Source organism: Ranitomeya imitator, chromosome 5 (assembly GCF_032444005.1).
Source record: "Ranitomeya imitator isolate aRanImi1 chromosome 5, aRanImi1.pri, whole genome shotgun sequence".
Taxonomy (NCBI): domain Eukaryota; kingdom Metazoa; phylum Chordata; class Amphibia; order Anura; family Dendrobatidae; genus Ranitomeya; species Ranitomeya imitator.
This window is the reverse complement of record NC_091286.1, coordinates 675,291,524-675,310,268: the sequence shown is the minus strand read 5'-3', so window position 1 is coordinate 675,310,268 and position 18,745 is coordinate 675,291,524. Positions and strand designations below refer to the sequence as shown.

Genomic DNA, 18,745 nt, shown 5'->3' with positions numbered 1-18,745 from the left:
GCTCCTTGGCTTTAAACCTGACTATTTTAATTTTTACAGCATGGGGTGAGGCTATTGCAATCTTGCAGAAACAGGTCAGGTATCTATCTGTCAAACATAGCCGGGGGAACCCATGGAGAAGACAGAAGCAGTTCATTACCGCTTCTGTTTTTTATTTTGCAAGCTACAATGAACCTGATATTTCTGTAAGACCTGGCAATCACATGAACACATGTATCCACCAGCATAGCAAAGATTTTTGGTAATTGCAGATGCAGATCAGCTCTGCAAGTGACTTATGCATCTACACTAGACTGTTTTCATTGTAACTGTAGCTCTTATGGATACCCAATTACTTAAGAAAAAAATAATAAGAAGAAAAAGATTTTGCTTAATGAACTCTTAGCAACAAATTATTTAAGAAAAATATATATACCTATTAGTGATGAGCGAGTATACTCGTTGCTCGGGTTTTCCCGAGCACGCTCAGATGATCTCCGAGTATTTGTAAGTGTTCGGAGATTTAGTTTTCATCACCGCAGCTGAATTATTTACTAGCTACTAGCCAGGCTGAGTAAATGTGGGGATTCCCTAGCAACCAGGCAACCCCCACATGTACTCAGCCTGGCTAGTAGCTGTAAATCATTCATGAAAACAAAATCTCCGAGCAGTCACACATACTCGGCGACCACCCGAGCGTGCTCTGGAAAACCCGAGCAACGAGTATACTCGCTCATCACCAATACCTATAAAACATTCAAAAATAAAAGTAGTAAAAAGTTTAGTAGTCCTAAATGCAAAAAAGTCCACAATTAAAAAAGCTGCAATTTTTCTTTGATAAAACAAACTCTCATGCAGCCACGCCAAGTGAAAAATGAAAAAGTTTTTAGCTGGTGAAAAGTTACAAGGCCAATATGAAAAAAAATGATGGGAGATTAAGTCATTTTATGCCTTGTTATCAAGGCACATATGCCAAGCATGGTATCCATCCACATGTGCATAGGTGGTTTTCCTTTATTGGATGCTGCCCTTCACTTGGTTGTTCCTTCCCGGGGAAAGGCCTGGCTATTCACTACATGCCTTGAGAAACATGTGATGGTGTATCCGCAGCTCCTCTACTTGCATTTGCATATTTGGGGGCAGTGTTCTGGATCACTGCGTTGAGAAACACGTGATGGTGTCTCCACGGTGTTGGATGTTTTGGTCTCCACGAGGTCAATCATCCGTGCCTTTATAAATATATGAGGGGACAGTACAAAGACCTTTCTGATGATCTTTATAATCATAGACCTGAGACAGGGACAAGGGGGCATCCTCTACGTCTGGAGGAAAAAAGGTTTAAGCATAATAACAGATGCGGGTTCTTTACTGTAAGAGCAGTGAGACTATGGAACTCTCTGCCGTATGATGTTGTAATGAGTGATTCATTACTTACATTTAAGAGGGGACTGGATACATTTCTGGAAAAGTATAAGGTTACAGGGAATATACACTAGATTCCTTGATAGGGCGTTGATCCAGGGAACTAGTCTGATTGCCGTATGTGGAGTCGGGAAGAATTTTTTTCCCCCAATGTGGAGCTTACTCTTTGCCACATGGTTTTTTTTTGCCTTCCTCTGGATCAACATGTTAGGGCATGTTAGGTTAGGCTATGGGTTGAACTAGATGGACATATAGTCTTCCTTCAACCTTAATAACTATGTAACATGAAGCTGGAATTTCATTACTTGACTTTCTTATATCAACGTAGATCCAGACAAGAGTGAAAAAAATGTAAAACGTTGAGGTTTCCTCCATGTTATCTGTGTGTAGGAGGCAGAGAAAGCATGGAGTCTGAGTGAGCAACGTTTCCACAATGTCCTCTCAACCTTAATACTGTCCAGATGGAGAAACTAGCAGACCCAGTGTGACAAAGCCACGGAATCATTATACATCAGGTCTCCATGGCATCACACTGAACTGCCAGGAACTGGTTAAATGTTTAGTCTTTTACTATTTCCAGTAAATATGATGGCTAACCCCACAGGGAAAGTCAGGGATGGATTCCCACAAAAGTCCATCATGATTCATTCCCCAAACCTGTGCAGTATTGGAGGCAAAAGAAACGTAGTTTTTATATTTTCATACATTCTGAAATCACTTGTGCCTTTGGCTCAAAACTTTACAGAAACCACAAATCAAATATTTTTTTTTTTAGCAGTTTTTCAAAATATTAAATTAAAATTGAATTAATTACTAATATAAAAGTAGCAAAACACGGCTCCCGATGCAGAAAAAAAGCTAAAAAAATAAAGTAAAGGGACTATCAGAATACAAGAATGGAAAGTTATATATAATATCTGAGTCGTAATTTGCTTGGCGCTCAAACGGGAAAACAAAAATCTATTCTTAAAGAGGTTTTCTAGGACTTTAATATTGATGACCTCTTCTTACGGCGGGGTCTGAAGGCTCTTCCAAGAGACATTCTGATCATGCTGTGATCAGCGTTCTCCAATTTTTTCGCATGAGAATAAGATGGAGAAAAAAAAAATTCTCCATCTTCTCCATTGTGTCAGTGCGTGGAAATCAGACTGCACTAAGATATCATGCGAGTGTGGGCCAATGGTTTCCACGGACTCGTTGACTTGCATGACCGAGTGCGATAATCAAACGCATCAAACTCGGGCATCAGTATCAGATCAGTGGAAGTCTGACCTTCAACCCTCCCCTCCCCCCACAATCAGCTGATATAGCGAGAAGAGGCACAGCGCCACACATTTTTAGTGGCCGTGAATGGTACTGCAAGCTCTCTTCTTTTCATGTGTATGCAGGGGTGCTGCTATCATGAGGCAAGTTGAATACTTTGCCTCAGGCGGCGGAGCATCCATAAAGACAGGGGGCAGCAGAGCGGCAGTCAGAACACCTGGTGCCGACTCTCCCTGTAATCCCTGCTCTGACACTAGTGGGATATAGCAGAGTTGGTGTGTGTTACCCTATGTGGATGAGCTGAGGTTGTAGAGGTTGTAAGATATGGTCCTGCTAAGACTTATTTGTACTGATTTTACTACGTGGGGGGCGCCGTTTTGCAGTTCGCTTCAGGCAGCAGAGAGGCTAGGTTCACCCCTGTGTGTATGGTAAAACTATGGAGGGAATATCACTGAAACTTTTAATACTGGTCACTAATACAATTTGAAAAGATGTGTCCGAGCAAAAATGTTTTTTGATCCCTCACTAGTCAGGTTCAAGAGTTCATGAAGTTTGCTGTTTAGTTATTTTTTCCTGGTTTAATTTCAATTTTTGCTAACAGTAAGGTCATGAAAACATATAAAATAACTTTCTTTTCATAAACTGTTACACATAAATGCTTCCCTATTTCATTGCATTCATTTAATTTGATTCACTGAATTTCATAATTCACTTATTTGTTCCTAACATATCTATTCAACGCCTGACGGACACGTTCCTGGTGGGTATTGTTCATCTAATTATTTTTTACGGAGGTGCTGACATCACACTATGTAATATAAACGCGGTTCTCTTTTGGGTTAACATGCAAAGATCCGGAAAAACTGGGTGAGACGTTTTCAAAATGAATAAGGGTGTAGTACCTGTGTTTGACCACTAGTTGTCTGTATGACAAAGGAAAACCTATGCATTGCCCTGTATAGTTCCAATTAGTGATGATGATGAGCGAACCTGCTCGGATTAGGTGGTATCTGAGCATGCTCGGCTGCTAACCAAGCGACTTCTGCATGCTTGAAAAATATGTTGGAGTCTTCCTGCCTAGGGATTGCTAGCAAACACTGCATCTATACAGATGCAATAGTTTTGTTTACTGTAAGTGATATTTGTATTTTGATGTAACCCATTCTCATGTACAGCACCCTGGAATTAATGATGCTATATAAATAAATAAATAATAATAATAATAATAATATACAGGAGCATGCAAAAGTTTTCCATTGTTACAGTGACATCTAGTGGTTAAATACAGATACTACATCCGCATTAATTTTCTAACCGTCTCACCCATTTTTTCTATTACCCAAAAGAGAACGGCATTTATATTACATAGTGTGATGTCAGCGCATACCACAAAAATAATACGTCAAACTATACACATCAAGCACGTGTGCATCAGACGCCGAATGGACACACGAGGAACAAATAAATGAATTCACTTAATTCTCGAGATTAATTAAAATAGGGAAGCATTTGCACTGTAGCAGATATGCATACAGTATATGTATTTGTGAGAAAAAAAAGTTATTTTATATGTTTGTATAGGTCTTTAATAGAGCCAAATTGGATGACCTTTCACCTTAATGTTAGCACCAAACAATTAATTGAAACAGGGAAGCTAAACCACAATATTCATAAATTCTTGAGCTTAATGAAAACCCTAGTGCTGAACGGGAAAAAGCTTTTCTTCAGACTCATCTTTTATTGTTATTAACACCATTGTTTTTACTAAGGTTTTATTAGTGACCAGTAATAAAAGTAAATACAGCGCCATTGATGCTTCTCTTTTTCCTGAGGCTTTCCCCTAATCATGTGAGTGGCAAAGAGCTTGCAATACCATTAATGGCCACTACACAATGTAAGGCCCCGTCACACATCGGTGTCTCTGGTATGGCTGGTGACAGTTTTCACATGTACTGGAGACAATTTCACACATTGATCCATTTAAATCTATGGGGCTGAGCACTTGTGTAGATAGATAATAGATAGATAGATAGATAGATAGATAGATAGATAATAGATAGATGGATAGATGGATAGATGAATAGATAGATAGATAGATAATAGATAGATAATAGATAGATAGATAAATAAATAGATAGATAGATAGATAAAATATAGTTAATAGATAAATAATAGATAGATGGATAGATAGATAGAGAATAGATAGATAGATAGATAGATAGATCGATAATAGATAGATAATAGATAGATAGATAGATAAAATATAGTTAATAGATAGATGTCCATGAGACATATAATTATTGCAATGAATGTGTACTTTTCAGTACATGTATTTAGCTAAAAAAATGAAAAAAGTGGCGTGGGGTCCCCATTATTTTTAAGAAACCGCCAAGGGAAAGCAGACAGCTGTGAGCTGTGTTATTAATCTGGGAAGAGCCCAAAAACCATAGAGATCACCAGTCTATTAATGTCAGCCCCCATCTGTCTACTTTTCCTTTACTGGTTATTAGAAATGGGGAACCCCCCCAAAAGAAATGAAGCATGGTCTCCCCGATTTTTGATAACCAGAAAAGGGTAAGCAGACAGCCGCGGTTTGATATTTATAGGTTGGGAAGGACCATAGATATTGGCCCCTTCCCAGCCTAATATGATCGTCTTTCAGCCACCCCAGAAATGGCGGATACATTAGATGCACCAATTCTGGAGCTTCGCCTCGGCTCTTCCCCAATTGCCGTGGTGCATTGGCAATCGGAGTAATGGTTTTGGGCTCGATGTCAGCTGTGTAACATCCGCTGACATCAAGCCCAGGGGTTAGTAATGGAGTGGGGTCTGGAAAGTCCTTTATTTGTAAAAAATTACTCTATGTGACTGCAGACTTGTGAATTCTCACATCGCGCACAGCTGCGAGGATTGTCTGATGCCGTCGCCAGGAGCGGGTGCTCATGTGACCACAGGTACGCTATTTGCATAATTACAACCACTTGCATTGTGTGAGACTGAGTCCATCTAGTTGGCAAATGACCTCATGAATGTAAATCACACACTTTTGGTCACGCATCCACCCCTGCCCTGCATGATGCGAGGATTCACAAGTCTGCAGTCAAATTTAAGACCCGACAACCTCTTTGAATCAGCTGATTGGTGGATGAGGCAGAAGTCGGTGCCTAACAATCTATTGTTTATGAAGACACAAAAGGGCACAGTGAGGTCAAAAATACTCTGTCGTAAAAAAAATCAAAGTAATAAGCAAGTGCTAGTCAAAAGATGGAAAAAACAGGGTATTTAGTTGATACGTTTTTTTTGCAAAAAAATGTATATTAAGCTGCTCCACCAATCGTCAAGGTATACCCATAATAGAGCAGTCCTATCTAATGTATATAATCCCTATATGATGTATTTAAAAACCTGATCATCTGTATAGTACCTGTAGAAGCAGGGTTCAGAGAGGGGATATACATGTGGACATGCTGGATGGAACAGCTTTGATGCAAATTATTGATATTAAAAATAAAAAAACAGAGACAAATAAAAAAAATGGCTAAAATGTAGAACATGGTTTAATCAGTAAAGTGGATGAAAAGGAAATACTGTAGTAATCATGATCTGATAATCGAGTCTTCTTTTTCTCTACACAGTTTTTCAGGATGTGCACGTCATGATCTTCATTGGTTTCGGGTTCTTGATGACTTTTTTGAAAAGATATGGATTCAGCAGCGTCGGCATCAACTTACTTATCGCAGCTTTCGGTCTTCAGTGGGGAACATTAATGCAGGGATTTTGGCACTTACATGGCGGAAAGATTGAAATCGGCATCAAAAGGTAATTTGTGTAAGTAAAGCGCCTCCTTGTGGTGGCCTGAGTTAGATAGAATATTATTATTTTGATCTGCGCTAATGTGAAGGAAACAAGCCGCATGATCTATGGAAGACTAAATGTTAGATTTTGGAGGGGAAACGCTGCCCAAAATAATCTTATAATATTTTTTTTTACTCACTTGTATGGCACCATTAATTCTACTGTGCCTTAGAGACATTATTGGCACTGTCCTCATTGGGGATCACGATCTATATTCCCTATCGTTATCTCTTTGGGTGTCTGAGGAACACGGAGAGCCCGGAAGAAACCCACAAGAACACCAGTAGAACATACAAGCTCAATGCAGGTGTTGTCTTTGGTGGGATATGAACCTAAGTCTAACCACTGAGCCAGAGGAGGAACACATGAGCTCAGATACAGTTGAATGGGCTTTCCCATAATGCCTTTCAGCTATCACGTCACATGGTATAGAACAGCCAATGAGGATGCACTATCATAGCTTGTATAAAAGCAGAAGCAGGGATTGCAGCAGTCATTTTGTGCTAAATCTGAATAGTAAGAAGATGTTCACAGCTCAGCCATAGGGAACGGGCCATAAAACACTGGAAAAAACTTTACGCGTAGGGGCCAATTCAATAATCCCGGATGTTGATATATTTAACCACTTCATGAAATGCACCATACATGGTTTCCGGCACATGTCAGCTGAGCTGGGTATAAATGTAGTGGAGCGACCCCTTTTGTCAGTGAACTACACTGCTGATCTAGGGAGACCTGCTTCTGTAAATATGTACATTTGGGGAATTCAGGTATGTGCGCCACCCAACATCCTATCTCCTGTGGGGTGTGGGTAAAAGTCAAAATGTCTGGCTGAGAGGGTCTGCATGGAAGCAATGCTGCACACTTGCTGCTGGGAGAGATGGCTGGAAATAGTGTGCCAGCTGCAGAGAAGGAATATTTTACAGAAAAGAGCACTCAATCAATGATCATCCTCACTCACCTCCTGTCATCTTTCTGCTGCTTCCCACTCATCTCTTTTGACTTGTCTGCAGTGATGAAATCATTTCATGTGACCACTGAAGCCAATCTCTAGGCTTTGCTTTGCTTTCTTGTGCTGTCTACCGTTCTGTACCACCATCACTGGGCCTACTGCCTGAAGTGCTGGTGAACTCTGAGCATGATGTCCTCACTCCTGCCATGCCTACAAAGTCCGGTGGGAAGGAGTGGAGAATCGGCTTTGGTGTGCCGGAAAATAAGTAATAATGCGATTGATATTTCTAAAATGATTCAGTTGATGCAGCAGGAAAATGTTTAAAAGGTAGGAAATTCCTTATTTAGTAACTACCAAGCTCTATGTCTAATACTACGTATAACCATCAAGTTTACAGCCTCGTTGACAGATTGTAACCGCAAAGCTCGTTGGCTCAAGGTGAGAAAATGTTGGATCCAATTGAAACTCATGTCTACGTAAATCTGTGTGCCAACCTTAAGCCGGTGACCCTCACACCCAAAACTTACAATCTTCTTAATTTTTGGATGTCTCTTCACTCAAGTCTCTGCTTATAAGTAAGAGCAGAGAGCTGCCAAAAAAGAACAGCCTCACCAGTACTTTCGGGTGACCAGAAATGAATCAGTGTGCCTCAAAACCTGTGACTTTCTTTCTGTTGAAAAAACTTAAGCTTTCAAAATGTCCTGAGGATCACAGGTTGTAAGGATGTCCTAGGAGTGTCCCAACAGCAGGAAACCTACAGGTTGACGAGGACAACAACATCACATGGTCGGCATGTAAAACAACATTGAAATTATTATTATTATTTATTTATATAACACCATTGATTCCATGGTCCTGTACATGAGAAGGGGTTACATCAAAATACAAATATCACTTACAGTAAGCAAACTAACAATTATAGACTGATACAGAGGGGTGAGGACCCTGCCCTTGAGGGCTTACAATCAAGAGGATGGTGAGGAAGGAGATAGTAGGTTGAAGGTTGCAGGAGCTCCGGTGTTGGTGAGGCGGTAGCTTCGGTAGTGGTGAGGAGGCAGCGGGGTCAGTGCAGGCTGTAGGGTTTCCTGAAGAGGTGGGTTTTCAGGTTCCATCTAAAGGATCCGAATGCGGTTGATAGTCGGATGTGTTGGGGCAAAGAATTCCAGAGGATGGGGGATATTCGGGAGAAGTCTTGGAGGCAGTTGGGTGAGGAACGAATAAGTGTGGAGGAGAGAAGGAGGTCTTGGGAGGACCGGAGATCACGTGAGAGAAGTTATCGGGAGATTAGGTCAGAGATATATGGAGGAGACAGGTTATGGATGGCCTTGTAGGTCATTATTACTAATTTGAACTGGATACGCTGAGGGAATGGGAGCCAGTGAAGAGATTTGCAGAGTGGGGAAGCGGAGGAGTAGCGAGGAGGGAGGTGAATTAGTCGGGCAGCAGAGTTAAGGATGGACTGGAGAGGTGCAAGGGTGTTAGCGGGGAGTCCACAGAAAAAGATGTTGCAGTAGTGGTAAATGTATTGTTTTAATTGTTAAGAGTCTCCAGAAGCCAGAATCTTTGGTGTCCTGCTAATTGTAGGGTAAGCCTTAATTAAAAATTGGTGTTCTTGTTGAAACAACTATCTTAGTGTCACGTGGAAAAGTATTTAATTTTAGTCTTTGCAAGCAGCAAGAGGGTCAACATGGCCACTTCTACAGTACGGTTACCCCATCAGTTTCTTTCTTCAATCCCTTTATAATTGTCCATTTCACAGTTGATCTTGAGGGATATGAGTCTTTTTTTAAACCGTTTTAACTATGTAACAATGTAATAATATGATGCATAAGTTAAGGTAAATCTGAATATTTTATAATATGTTTTTTGCCTTTTTATTTTCTAGTATGATTAATGCTGACTTCAGTACTGCGACCGTTCTCATTTCTTTTGGAGCTGTGCTGGGAAAGACGAGTCCTCTGCAGATGCTTATTATGGCCATCCTTGAAATTGCCATATTTGCATGTAACGAACATCTTGTAAACTACTTGGGGGTAAGTGTCGTCTTCGTGAGTAGTAGATAGGCTGCAGGAAAAATAGCACAAAAGGGTTTTATCAGATAAACATTCAGAATTAAGAATAGCAGATTATGCTAACCTGATCCATTGAATTGTGTGCTTTAGAATGCTATTCAGCTGCTGTGGATCTACGGGTCGTCAAACCACTTGCAATAAAAACTAGGAAGGATTTGTCGACCTGTTCATGCTGCTCTTTATTGAAGATGCCAGTTTCAGAAAATTAATTAGACATACTGTTTTATTCGACACTAGAGATGGGTGAACACCTCGATGTTTAGGTTCGGCTGGTTCGGCCAAACATTTTGGGTTTGGGTACCAGAACAGTACCTGGACCCGAACCAGGGCACCATTCCGTTGAATGGATGGCCCAAACATCAAGTGTTTCCCACATTGTCATGTGCGTGACAGCACGGCAAACACTGCTTAGAATCAAGGGGTAAAATCATTACTGCCAGTAAGACAGCAGATGTTCCCACACTGTCAAATTATAGCATGAGCCTGCAGCTGTGACCAGAGGAACAAAAGTTTACCTCTGGTCACTGGCGTTGGCTGATGGAACTACTGCTCCTAGAGCAGGAGTAGCTAATGGGAGTATTCATCAGCCTGCGCCTGCACTCTAAATAAATCATTAAAAAAAGTGTGACTTCCATTGTATTATTGATAACCAGCCAGGTAAAACTGACAGCTGGGGGCTGGTATTCTCAGGATGTTAAAAGGCCATGGCTATTGGCCCCCCAGCCTAAAAATAGCAGCCTGCAGCTGCCCAAAAAAGGTGCATTTATTAAATGCTCCAATTCTGGCACACTGCCCATCTCTTCCCACTTGCCATGTAGCGTTGGCTAGTGGGGTTCATATTTGTGGGGTTGATGTCACCTTTGTATTGTCAGGTTACATCAAGCCAACGGCTTAGTAATGGAGAGGCATCAATAAGACACCTCTCCATTACTAATCCTATAGTTGTATGGTAAATAAACATAGTAACATAGTAACATAGTTAGTAAGGCCGAAAAAAGACATTTGTCCATCCAGTTCAGCCTATATTCCATCATAATAAATACCCAGATCTACGTCCTTCTACAGAACCTAATAATTGTATGATACGATATGATAAATAAAGGCAAAGCCAGAATAAAGTCCTTTATTTAAAATAAAAAAAACACACTTTTACGTTATTATTTAAAAATAACAAACACAGTTATACTTACCTAATGCCCACTTTTGGAATTAAAATACACTTCTTTCTCAAGAAAAACCATACAAGTTTTTATGAGTAGCACATAGAATAATGGCCAGTGGTGTTGACATAGATTTCCTTAACAGGAGTCTTCAGTTTATCATTATACTGTAAGTCTATCAATGTGTTGGGTTTAAATGAAGCAGTATGGTCATTCATAAACATTGCCGCCCCAATCATGTCTATGAGACTGATGGAGATAGTTAAGTGCTGTCTCCGTCTGTCCCAGAAGCAGTAATATCTGTGCCAACATAATTTACATTAAAAAAAACAAGGAGGAAGTACTAGCTGTGCCTACTTGATTTACAGACAAAGACAGGCAGGAGGTACTATTTGTGACTACTTGATTTATATGGACAGAGAGAAACAGCAATTAAGATTATTTATGCCATTATCATTTAGAGAGATGGGTAGGTAGTACTTTCTGCTTTTCAACATTTTCAGGGAGAGAAGGGTAAGTATAATTTATGTCTACACCACTTGGATATAGATACAGAAAGGCAGTACTATCTGCATCTTCAAAATGCGGAAGGAGAGGCATTAAGGTATAATTCCTATGTCTATATCAGGGGTCCCCAACTCCAGGCCTCGAGGGCCGCCAACAGTGCAGGTTTTCAGGATTTCTTTAGTATTGCATCGTGGTAATGTGATCATCTGCACAGGTGATGATTCCAACCCCTGTGCAATACTAAGGAAATCCTGAAAACCTGCACTGTTGGCGGCCCTCGAGGCCTGGAGTTGGGGACAACTGGTCAATATTATATGTAGGGTGAGGCAGCAAGTCAGCTGTATGTGTGCCTATGTGATATTCAGAAATACATAGGAACTAAGGTGTATTTCTGCCTACATGCCATGGTATACAGGTAGAGACAGAGATTTGGTTGTCTCTATGCCTACGTGATATGTAAAAGAGACAGGGTGTCTGTTGTATCTGTACCTAAATGATAACCAGAAATATACAGGGTGTCAGATGTATCTGTGCCTATATAGTATATAGAATGAGATGGAGTGTCACGATTCACACCATGACTGTCACCCCTACGTCACGGATCGGGGTGACTTTACGCCAACAGATGGCTATCACATCGCTTATCTTAGTTATCCCTCCACTGCTACAATGTGATGAAAACACACACAAGGTTATTGGCCTATCAGTTTACAGCAGGGGATTATTTTAGTTATCCCACTGCTCTGCAATATAAGACGAACTGCAGGGATTTATGTATATCCCGCTTTACAGTTCCGCTTGAAAACTTGCAGCTCTCTGGCGCCCCCCTTACCCTCAGTTCAGATTAGGTACTGCACCTAAGGTAATTAGTCGCCAGAAAGGCTGCCTGCTATGTGCTGGCTCCCACTCATGCAGGAACAATAATTATCAATGCCGCCGTCGCTACAACGACTCCCAAAGGCACAGAACAAGGTACGCTGCCACCAGCTTCGATTAAACGGGTCCGAAGCTAACCCAAAACAGTAGCGTAATTCCCTTCAGAAGACTTGGGGTACGTTTTAGAGCAGGAAAAACAAAACTAGTAATTTAAATATTTTACTCTGAAAGATTAGGCAGTGTTTATCAAAATATTACAAGGATGTTACAAAAGAGACAATTGGAAATATGTCCAAAGGTAATTATAAAATAACGGATTAAATGAGAAGTTAACACTTACATGTGTTCAGGTCATTTCAGGCAAAACCAGGCTAGGGGGCGGAGCTCCTAATATCCCAGTTCATCAGGGCTGGCAGTAAGAGCTCCACAGGTAAGACTAACTGCTAGGTGCCTTGCAGAAAACTTATAGCTGCAGCCTGGTGACGTCACTAAAAGGGTTGAATTAACATTGCCCTCCCCTCTCCTGTTGTGAATTCTGTGGCTGAATTCACTCCTGTGGTCACAAGTGGTACTGCAGCTTCTGAGCTTCCTCCCTCAGGTGTTCTGGTGAGCTCGTTAACTGCTTCATTACTTAACTCCGCCTGATGCTGCTATCCTTGCTCCTTGTCAATGTTTCAGTGTTGGATCTGAGCTTCTCCTGATTGTTCCTGTGACCTGCTGCTCTGTATAGCTAAGTGCTTTTTGCTTTTTTGTTGCTTTTTTTCTGTCCAGCTTGTCTTTTGTTTTGCTGGAAGCTCTGAGACGCAAAGGGTGTACCGCCGTGCCGTTAGTTCGGCACGGTGGGTTTTTTTTGCCCCCTTTGCGTGGTTTTGCTTTAGGGTTTTTTGTAGACTGCAAAGTTCGCTTTACTGTCCTCGCTCTGTCCTAGAATATCGGGCCCCACTTTGCTGAATCTATTTCATCCCTACGTTTTGTCTTTTCATCTTACTCACAGTCATTATATGTGGGGGGCTGCCTTTTCCTTTGGGGAATTTCTCTGGGGCAAGTCAGGCCTATTTTTCTATCTTCAGGCTAGCTAGTTTCTTAGGCTGTGCCGAGTTGCCTAGGTAGTTGTTAGGCGCAATCCACAGCCGCTTTTAGTTGTGTTTAGGATAGGATCAGGTGTGCAGTCTACAGAGTTTCCACGTCTCAGAGCTCGTTCTTGTATTTTTGGGTATTTGTCAGATCACTGTGTGCGCTCTGATCGCTAAGCACACTGTGTTTCTGGATTGCCTTCATAACACCTGTCATTAGCAAACATAACAGTACAAGGAGCCAAACTAATGATTTTCAATAGAGGGAAAGAAAAAGTTCTGACATCATTTTTTTTTTTTTTTTTTTCTCAGCTCTGTGTTCACTTTTTTTTTTTCCCCCTAGACATTTGGGTTATTCTGGACACAGGTGTGGACATGGATATTCAGGGTCTGTGCTCTTCAATGGATAATCTCGTTATAAATGTACAAAAAATTCAAGATACTATTGATCAGAAATCTATGTTAGAACCAAGAATTCCTATTCCTGATTTGTTTTTTGGAGATAGAACTAAGTTTCTAAGTTTCAAAAATAATTGTAAGCTATTTCTGGCCTTGAAACCTCATTCTTCTGGTAATCCTATTCAACAGGTTTTGATTATTATTTCTTTTTTGCGCGGCGACCCTCAAGACTGGGCATTTTCTCTTGCACCAGGAGACCCTGCATTGAGTAGTGTCGATGCGTTTTTCCTGGCGCTCGGATTGCTGTACGATGAGCCTAATTCAGTGGATCAGGCTGAGAAAAATTTGCTGGCTTTGTGCCAGGGTCAGGATGATATAGAAGTATATTGTCAGAAATTTAGGAAATGGTCAGTACTCACTCAGTGGAATGAATCTGCGCTGGCAGCTTTGTTCAGAAAGGGTCTCTGAGGCTCTTAAGGATGTCATGGTGGGATTTCCTATGCCTGCTGGTTTGAATGAGTCTTTGTCTTTGGCCATTCAGATCGGTCGACGCTTGCGCGAGCGTAAATCTGTGCACCATTTGGCGGTACTGCCTGAGGTTAAACCTGAGCCTATGCAGTGCGATAGGACTATGACCAGAGTTGAACGGCAGGAATACAGACGTCTGAATGGTCTGTGTTTCTACTGTGGTGATTCCACTCATGCTATTTCTGATTGTCCTAAGCGCACTAAGCGGTCCGCTAGGTCTGCCGTCATTGGTACTGTACAGTCCAAATTCCTTCTGTCCATTACCTTGATATGCTCTTTGTCGTCGTTTTCTGTCATGGCGTTTGTGGATTCGGGCGCTGCCCTGAATCTGATGGATTTGGATTATGCTAAACGTTGTGGGTTTTTCTTGGAGCCTTTGCGGTGTCCTATTCCATTGAGAGGAATTGATGCTACACCTTTGGCCAAGAATAAACCTCAATACTGGGCCCAGCTGACCATGTGCATGGCTCCTGCACATCAGGAAGTTATTCGCTTTCTGGTGTTGCATAATCTGCATGATGTGGTCGTTTTGGGGTTGCCATGGCTACAAACCCATAATCCAGTATTGGATTGGAATCCATGTCGGTATCCAGCTGGGGTTGTCAGGGGGTACATGGTGATGTTCCATTTTTGTCGATTTCGTCATCCACCCCTTCTGAGGTCCCAGAGTTCTTGTCTGATTATCAGGATGTATTTGAAGAGCCCAAGTCCGATGCTCTACCTCCGCATAGGGATTGTGATTGTGCTATCAATTTGATTCCTGGTAGTAAATTCCCTAAAGGTCGATTATTTAATTTATCCGTGCCCGAACACGCCACTATGCGCAGTTATGTGAAGGAATCCCTGGAGAAGGGACATATTCGCCCATCGTCATCACCACTGGGAGCAGGGTTCTTCTTTGTAGCCAAGAAGGATGGTTCGCTGAGACCGTGTATTGATTACCGCCTTCTTAATAAGATCACTGTTAAATTTCATTATCCCTTGCCATTGTTATCTGACTTGTTTGCTCGGATTAAGGGGGCTAGTTGGTTCACTAAGATAGATCTTCGTGGTGCGTATAATCTGGTGAGAATCAGGCAAGGAGATGAATGGAAAACTGCATTCAATACGCCCGAGGGTCATTTTGAGTATCTAGTGATGCCGTTCGGACTTGCCAATGCTCCATCTGTGTTTCAGTCTTTTATGCATGACATCTTCCGTGAGTATCTGGATAAATTCCTGATTGTTTACTTGGATGACATTTTGATCTTCTCAGATGATTGGGAGTCTCATGTGAAGCAGGTCAGAATGGTTTTTCAGGTCCTGCGTGCTAACATTTTGTTTGTGAAGGGATCAAAGTGTCTCTTCGGTGTGCAGAAAGTTTCATTTTTGGGGTTCATCTTTACCCCTTCTACTATCGAGATGGATCCAGTTAAGGTCCAAGCCATTCAGGATTGGATTCAGCCGACATCTCTGAAAAGTCTGCAAAAGTTCCTGGGCTTTGCTAATTTTTATCGTCGCTTCATCTGTAATTTTTCTAGCATTGCCAAACCATTGACCGATTTGACCAAGAAGGGTGCTGATTTGGTTAATTGGTCTTCTGCTGCTGTGGAAGCTTTTCAGGAGTTGAAGCGTCGTTTTTGTTCTGCCCCTGTGTTGTGTCAGCCAGATGTTTCTCTTCCGTTCCAGGTCGAGGTTGATGCTTCTGAGATTGGAGCAGGGGCGGTTTTGTCACAGAGAGGTTCTGATTGCTCAGTGATGAAACCATGTGCTTTCTTTTCCAGGAAGTTTTCGCCCGCTGAGCGTAATTATGATGTGGGCAATCGAGAGTTGCTGGCCATGAAGTGGGCATTTGAGGAGTGGCGTCATTGGCTTGAAGGAGCTAAGCATCGCGTGGTGGTATTGACTGATCATAAGAACTTGACTTATCTCGAGTCTGCCAAGCGCTTGAATCCTAGACAGGCCCGTTGGTCGTTATTTTTTGCCCGCTTCGACTTTGTGATTTCGTACCTTCCGGGCTCTAAAAATGTGAAGGCGGATGCTCTGTCTAGGAGTTTTGTGCCCGACTCTCCAGGTTTATCTGAGCCAGCGGGTATCCTCAAGGAAGGAGTCATTGTGTCTGCCTTCTCCCCTGATTTGCGGCGGGTGCTGCAAAAATGTCAGGCGAATAAACCTGATCGTTGTCCAGCAGAGAAACTGTTCGTCCCTGATAGGTGGACTAATAAACTTATCTCTGAACTTCATTGTTCGGTGTTGGCTGGTCATCCTGGAATCTTTGGTACCAGAGAGTTAGTGGCTAGATCCTTCTGGTGGCCATCTCTGTCACGGGATGTACGTACTTTTGTGCAGTCCTGTGGGATTTGTGCTAGGGCTAAGCCCTGCTGTTCTCGTGCCAGTGGGTTGCTTTTGCCCTTGCCGGTCCCAAAGAGGCCTTGGACACATATTTCGATGGATTTCATTTCTGACCTTCCCGTTTCTCAAAAGATGTCAGTCATTTGGGTGGTCTGTGATCGCTTTTCTAAAATGGTCCATCTGGTGCCCTTGGCTAAATTGCCTTCCTCCTCTGATTTGGTACCTTTGTGCTTTCAGCATGTGGTTCGGTTGCATGGCATTACTGAGAATATTGTTTCTGACAGAGGTTCCCAGTTTGTTTCAAGGTTTTGGCGAGCCTTTTGTGGTAGGATGGGCATTGACCTATCCTTTTCCTCGGCTTTCCATCCTCAGACTAATGGCCAGACCGAACGAACCAATCAGACCTTGGAAACATATCTGAGATGTTTTGTTTCTGCAGACCAGGATGATTGGGTGTCCTTTTTGCCGTTGGCTGAGTTCGCCCTTAATAATCGGGCCAGCTCGGCTACCTTGGTTTCTCCATTTTTTTGCAATTCTGGGTTCCATCCTCGTTTCTCTTCAGGACAGGTTGAGTCTTCGGACTGTCCTGGTGTGGATTCTGTGGTGGATAGGTTGCAGCAGATCTGGACTCAGGTAGTGGACAATTTGATCTTGTCCCAGGAGAAAGCTCAACTTTTCGCTAATCGCAGACGCCGTGTGGGTCCCCGACTTCGTGTTGGGGATCTGGTTTGGTTATCTTCTCGTCATATTCCTATGAAGGTTTCCTCTCCTAAATTTAAACCTCGTTTTATTGGTCCGTATAGGATTTCTGAGGTTCTCAATCTTGTGTCTTTTCGTTTGACCCTCCCAGACTCCTTTTCCATACATAATGTATTCCATAGGTCGTTGTTGCGGAGATACGTGGCACCTATGGTTCCATCTGTTGAGCCTCCTGCCCCAGTTTTGGTGGAGGGGGAATTGGAGTATATTGTGGAGAAGATTTTGGATTCTCGTGTTTCTAGACGGAAACTCCAGTATCTGGTTAAATGGAAGGGTTATGCTCAGGAAGATAATTCCTGGGTTTTTGCCTCTGATGTTCATGCTTCCGATCTTGTTCGTGCCTTTCATGCGGCTCATCCTGGTCGGCCTGGGGGCTCTGGTGAGGGTTCGGTGACCCCTCCTCAAGGGGGGGTACTGTTGTGAATTCTGTGGCTGAATTCACTCCTGTGGTCACAAGTGGTACTGCAGCTTCTGAGCTTCCTCCCTCAGGTGTTCTGGTGAGCTCGTTAACTGCTTCATTACTTAACTCCGCCTGATGCTGCTATCCTTGCTCCTTGTCAATGTTTCAGTGTTGGATCTGAGCTTCTCCTGATTGTTCCTGTGACCTGCTGCTCTGTATAGCTAAGTGCTTTTTGCTTTTTTGTTGCTTTTTTTCTGTCCAGCTTGTCTTTTGTTTTGCTGGAAGCTCTGAGACGCAAAGGGTGTACCGCCGTGCCGTTAGTTCGGCACGGTGGTTTTTTTTTGCCCCCTTTGCGTGGTTTTGCTTTAGGGTTTTTTGTAGACTGCAAAGTTCGCTTTACTGTCCTCGCTCTGTCCTAGAATATCGGGCCCCACTTTGCTGAATCTATTTCATCCCTACGTTTTGTCTTTTCATCTTACTCACAGTCATTATATGTGGGGGGCTGCCTTTTCCTTTGGGGAATTTCTCTGGGGCAAGTCAGGCCTATTTTTCTATCTTCAGGCTAGCTAGTTTCTTAGGCTGTGCCGAGTTGCCTAGGTAGTTGTTAGGCGCAATCCACAGCCGCTTTTAGTTGTGTTTAGGATAGGATCAGGTGTGCAGTCTACAGAGTTTCCACGTCTCAGAGCTCGTTCTTGTATTTTTGGGTATTTGTCAGATCACTGTGTGCGCTCTGATCGCTAAGCACACTGTGTTTCTGGATTGCCTTCATAACACCTGTCATTAGCAAACATAACACTCTCCTCAGCGGTACAGTTTCCTCCAACAATTCTTATAATTCTTGTATTTTCGCTCCCGAACGTGTCAGAATCATAACACACCCAGCATTCATCTTATTTTAAAATTGGCTTTCTAATGAGACCAAATTTGTCCTAGTTGTTCCACACGGTTGCACTCATTCCGTTGTTCCGCACTTTGCACTCATTGGGCCTAGCTGCTCGCTCTTACAGTGGATGATAGATCCGCCGATGGAGATTCGCAACATGGACTTCTCATTTTCCTAGCCCAAATCGGTGGCCCAATATCTTGTTATAATGGAACAAAGGACTTCCTGTCGTTAGAGAAATTCAATACCAGTTCTAGCTGATTCTAAATGGGAGGAGGGAGAGTGA

The 18,745-nt window shown here is 42.4% G+C and overlaps 1 protein-coding gene across 1 annotated transcript in view; it reads left to right on the top strand.

The window, feature by feature from the left end:
• Positions 1 to 18,745, top strand: part of RHAG (Rh associated glycoprotein) — an 87,202-nt gene that overhangs the window by 43,475 nt on the left and 24,982 nt on the right. Inside the window, exons 2-3 of the mRNA XM_069728343.1 lie at positions 6,300 to 6,483; positions 9,357 to 9,504. Coding sequence (XP_069584444.1) covers positions 6,300 to 6,483; positions 9,357 to 9,504 — 332 coding nt within the window. The remainder of the gene's footprint in view (positions 1 to 6,299; positions 6,484 to 9,356; positions 9,505 to 18,745) is intronic.